Here is a 5,469-nt window from a genome sequence, read left to right as displayed (position 1 = left end):
AATACTTTTTGGCTTGACATACCCATTATGAAGCAACATGATATATGAAAGCTAATAATGAATACTTTTTGGCTTGACGTACTCAATATGAAGCAACATGATATATGAAAGCTAATAATGAATACTTTTTGGCTTGACGTACTCAATATGAAGCAATGTGATATCAGAAAGTTAATAGTGAATGTTTTTGTTTTTTTTGTCATGACATACCTAATACCAAGCAATATGATATCACAAAGCTGGTGTTGGATGTTTTAGGTCTGACTTTTCCAGTGTCAAACAATACGATATCGGAAAGCTGGTATTAGATGATGTATAGTTTGACATACCCATTATCAAACAATATGATTTCAGGAAGTTGATACCGAATTTTTGTTGGTCTGACATGCAAAATGTTGATATATTTGCAATAAGTGCAAGAGATAAAAAAAAAAAAAGATAACTGATTATAATCTAGGTTTAAAAAATTTTTCTCCAATATTTCAATAACTTGAAATAGCTTATATTGAGAAAATATTGCAGTTACAAGTATATATTTCTTTTTTCCATTTTTTTAGGCTTGGCAGAAAGTTTTCAAAAGTGGAAATAACCAGCCACTATGGAATTTACAGTAGTTGTTTAAATTATATATCTTTAATCATGATCACGAAACTTAATTATTTTGAGTCCGAATAACTAGTTAATAATGCATTTTATAGACCCTTAGGTTGCTTAAACAAGGATTCTTGAGCTACTTTTTGCTTTATATATTTTAAGAAGTAGTCATACTCTTATTTGTTTGGATTCATTCTCCAATTAATTGAATAATAAGTGCAGAAATTATCTGAAATTAATTTACAGTTGGTGGTTATGATGTATATTTGAATATTAGGTTTTTTTTGTTAGTGCTAACAATTGGTGAATTTTTTTTTTGTTTCAGAGTACAATAGATTTGAAGCAAAAATTCATGACCTACGGGAACAAATGTTAAATACAACGTCTGGCAGCTTACGTACTTCCCAGAAGCGATCCCTTCATGTGAGGTTAGTCTTATCTGTTATCTTGAGGTTCACAAAAAATCTTTTAATTAGTAAGAGGGTAGTATTTACAACAGCCATTTCTGGTTTCAAAAAGTATTTGATTAACTAGTTTAATGTTTAGGTGTTTCTAAGATTATTTCATTTGTGTTTATTGCTAATGAGAGCACATTGTGTTATATATTTTGCTTATTGTAGAGCACTGTTTGACTATGATCCCTCAAAAGATAGTGGTCTACCTAGCAGAGGACTGCCATTTTGTTTTGGAGACATTCTTCATGTCATTAATGCCAGTGATGATGAGTGGTGGCAGGCAAGAAAGATTCTTTCAGATGGTGAGGAGGAGGGCATGGGAATCATTCCAAGTAAAAAAAGGTTAGTCTTTCACTTTTTAGGCACTTATTTGGACATGGCCTAGTGTCATTTCTGTACAAGAAAGTTAAAAACTTTTATAATTACTACTTTCTAACTCTGTTTATAATTTAATTCACTCCAGTAGCAGAAAGTTAGATATTAAGTAAGGGATTAATATTAAAGATAATTAAAGTTAAATAAAATACATGTGAACGTTCATCTAACAATTCATTTGACATAAGTTGACGTCATTCATGTAAAAATGAAGTTTAATATTCATAATGGTGCATTTCATTATTGAATTTAAAACTTAGTATCATTAGAATCGAAGAAGGTTAAGTACTTATCAAAGTGTTTTTGTAACTGGATATATAATTCAAAATTATATTAATAATACATTGTCATATGTAAATCTAATTCTCATATTTTAGGTTGTTTTAAAACTAAATTATTTTCATAATACAGCAGTTTTTAGCCTGTTTAATAACTCCCAATCATTCTAATAAAAGAAGCTTATGCATTCATTCGGGTATATGTTTGATGGTAAGACATAATACTATTTGTATTTTTGTTATAAAAATAAGTGCAATTTAAAATGTTCAAATTTCTGGTCTGATAAGTTGATGGTAAGAAAAAACTTGTAAGTATTATAATCTCACCAATTGGAAAAAAAAACACTTTAAAGTGTAGGAATGGATGCATCAGAAAGTGAGGAAACAAGGTAGGAATGAGCATGGTGTAGGCATGGACAAGATGTTGGACACGTCCCATTGTGAGATTGTTCAGAGGTAGTTTTATTACACCATGTCCATTCCTGTGTTGTTTCTTCACTTTTTGATGCACACATTTCTACACTTTCAATTTTAACTTTTTTCATACAAGATGACACAATCTTATGCATCATTCATTAATTTGTGTTGATATTCTGTATGTATATAATCAGTGTGGGTGTGCACCATAATATTATGGTATGTGCAAATATAGTGTGTGTGTGTGTGTGTGTGCATTCTCTTCACTTATGGTGTGGTTACACATTGTGAGTGTGCATGTGTGCTGTACATGTGATGGCTCACACTCTGTAGTGTGCAATGTCATTTGGGTGGTGTAGTGTTAGTTGTGGTTGTTTGCATATACTAAGGGTTGATAACTTAATTAATTCAATTAACTACTTATTGCTAGCACTAGCACGTGGTCTTCATGTTATTGTTCTTTTTGGTGCACTTATAACTATGGTAAGTCTGTCTGTTACATAGCTAGAAGTGTTCAACAATGTCAGTCAGTCAGTGAGATTGAGAAACTTGTGGTTTTGTGAATTTTTTGAATCTGCTCTGTTGACTTTCTCAAGTGGTTCTATGACTTGTAATTTTGTATATTGTTTGTTTGTCACCTAAAGGTGTCTCTTAAATACTTTTGAAAATTAATTATTTGGTTGTTAAAGGTGTATATGAGTAAATAGTTTATATTGCATGTATTGTGTATCTGCCCCATTTGTACTATAAGTACTACCATACTTATGATATGCTGAAGTATTCACATAGACATTATTATATATAATTGTATTTTGTGATTTTGAAAGTAGTACATTCATCTGCCTCCAGGTGTATGGTTTAACCCTGGCTCAACTGAGTTTAACCATCTATCAGTAAAAGGGTTGATTACTAGCTATAACCTGCTGCTGTTTAGTTTGCAAGATAAAGGACCACAGTTACATAAACATTATGAAGGAAGTAGGTTGCTACCTGTCTCCTTTGTATTCTTGATATCTGGTACTCAGCTGTTGATCCAGCTTGTTTTTGTTTATTTTTAGTGAGATTTCAGTAGTCATTGAAATATGTGCTCAGGTCACTTTGACTTACTCACCTACAGTTTTGAAACTTTTTTCTGTGTGTGTGTGTAGTTATTGTCCCTGAGAGTATGGAGCTGTTTTGTATGATAAGTGAGTCTCAGGAAAGTTAACTGTTTCAGAAGCCTGTTCACATGTGAAAACTGCATTTTTTGTTTACTTCCAACATTTTCAACTAAAAGTTTGAGATCATGTCATCTTGGTTCTTTTCAAATAAAGTTACTGTGAATTCTTCTTATATTAAAAAGCATAAAGTGTAGTGGAAGCTATTCTTTGTGCTGGGATGTGGAGAATTAATTACTAATACTTTTATTGTTTTATGTATTACGTAGTCATGTTGTCAGATTTAAATATCTTCATGACTTTTGGTTGATGCTCAGGATCTAAATCATTCAGATAGGTGATTTTTTTATTGATATTTTTAATTCTGCCTCTTTCTGTTCTTGACCAGAGTCTCCTTCTCAGTGACGACCATTATTTTTTTAGGCCTCAATTTTTTGAAACTTTTACTTTCTTTGGGAATGTGAGGTAGTTTGTTGAGTTGCCGGGGTATATGAGATAAGCTGCTACATCACCCTATCATCAGTTTCCAGCTTTTATTGATAAATAAATAAATTCTGATAATTGTTACTGTACTATGGGAAGTAATATGATGTGTGGATGAAGATTTAATTCCAGAGTGTGGGTTAGCCAGATATGTTTCTCATGAGTTCTTGTTGCTCTTGCAGTGCAATTTTCTGGCTTGTTTTAGGAGAAGACCAACCTTCTTTTTCATGGGTTTTCATGAAAATAGTGTTTACTGATTCATGATAAGGCATGTTGGAATAATTGATTATGAGCCCTGCTTTAAAGTGTCAAATGAATATGGCTAGTTCTGAACTTTCCCTGTGTTATCGTTGATTAAGAAATCTGTTCAGATACTTAGTATGAATCACTCTCCCTCAGTAGGAGGACATTGTTCTTTTGTCCTGCACATCTGGACAGGAAATGCGGTCAAAATATTTTCAAGTGCAGCTAGTTATTGAACTTAAGAAAAATTCTTACATTTACTGTTTGGCACTCCCTGGATCTTGTTTTTTGTAGTTTAGGATGAGAACAATCTTCTCCATTGTAGTTAAGGGATTTTAGAATGGGTGATGCAGAAGACAAAAGTATTTAAATATTATATTTTGTTATTTAATTATGTGTTTAGTGAAACATGATCATCATGATTTGTACCACTGATATAATGATGTTGGCAGGTTCAGTTGATGCTTTTTTTTGGTAGTTTTAGTGACAAGTTGAGCAGTTCATTAACATTCTCTCTGTACATGTGAATATGTAAGAAGGGTTGTGGAAGTTTTAAAGTTAGAAGTCAGTCTATAAGTTTGATACATCACAGGTGATGTGAAAGATGAGTACGTATAACATGGTACTCAAAAATGTGGAATTATTATTATTTTTTCTGTGAGTAATCTCTCTCATATTTAAAGAAATATAACCTTACTGTGGCAGTTTTTTAAAGAAGGATAAATTAGAAAAACTGTTTAAAATTATGTTATATTATATTGCAGGGTTGAAAGAAGAGAAAGAGCACGACTAAAATCAGTGAAGTTCCAGGGAAGGAGTACCATAAGTGATGGGAAGGTAGGAGATGTATGTAACTTTTAACACTTGAAACTTTTAATTTGCCAAGATTAATCTATCATTTGTACTGATTCTGAATATGTATGGACTTGTAACCACACACACAGACACACACACATACAAAAATATGTTATTATTTGAAATTATTTGCTTGTTGTTGCTCCAAGCCTGACTTAGTTACACTCTTTCACCATGAACCTTGCTGGATTGAGAAGAAATTGTATAGGGGGATCATAACTGCAGTACTCAGTCGGATTATCCTTCCTATTTTAAACTGATATGCTTAGAAATTATAAAAAGAATGAATACCAGAGCTAGCTGGAAAGCTCAGCTGCTTCAGTGTCTCTTTCACAAATAAAAACAGACAAAAACAAAAAGAATATATGTGTTGTAAATGTGTCATTGTATCATGTAGTCAGTTTTTGTTCTCTTTGCTTTTCAATTTATTAATCATTAAAAGTTTAATAAACACAGCTCATTTTAAGTTTCATGAATAACATGTTGTTTATTTATAATAGATAATTAATTAGAAAACCAAGTGCTGTCTATACACACACACACACACACACACACACACACACACACACACATTGATAAAATAAATTATTCGTTCTTATGCTTAGTCTCACA

At 31.9% G+C, this 5,469-nt stretch overlaps 1 protein-coding gene across 2 annotated transcripts in view; it reads left to right on the top strand.

The window, feature by feature from the left end:
- Positions 1 to 5,469, top strand: part of LOC106470466 (disks large 1 tumor suppressor protein-like) — a 30,925-nt gene that overhangs the window by 9,912 nt on the left and 15,544 nt on the right. For both annotated transcript variants that reach the window (XM_022399076.1, XM_022399075.1), the window contains exons 2-4: positions 920 to 1,022; positions 1,215 to 1,391; positions 4,767 to 4,848. In XM_022399076.1, the coding sequence (XP_022254784.1) occupies positions 964 to 1,022; positions 1,215 to 1,391; positions 4,767 to 4,848 (318 nt within the window). In that variant the 5' untranslated portion in view covers positions 920 to 963. The remainder of the gene's footprint in view (positions 1 to 919; positions 1,023 to 1,214; positions 1,392 to 4,766; positions 4,849 to 5,469) is intronic.

This window comes from Limulus polyphemus, unplaced genomic scaffold (assembly GCF_000517525.1).
Source record: "Limulus polyphemus unplaced genomic scaffold, Limulus_polyphemus-2.1.2 Scaffold4021, whole genome shotgun sequence".
NCBI lineage: Eukaryota > Metazoa > Arthropoda > Merostomata > Xiphosura > Limulidae > Limulus > Limulus polyphemus.
Note: the sequence above shows the minus strand (reverse complement) of the source record. Positions and strands in the feature narration are given on the sequence as shown.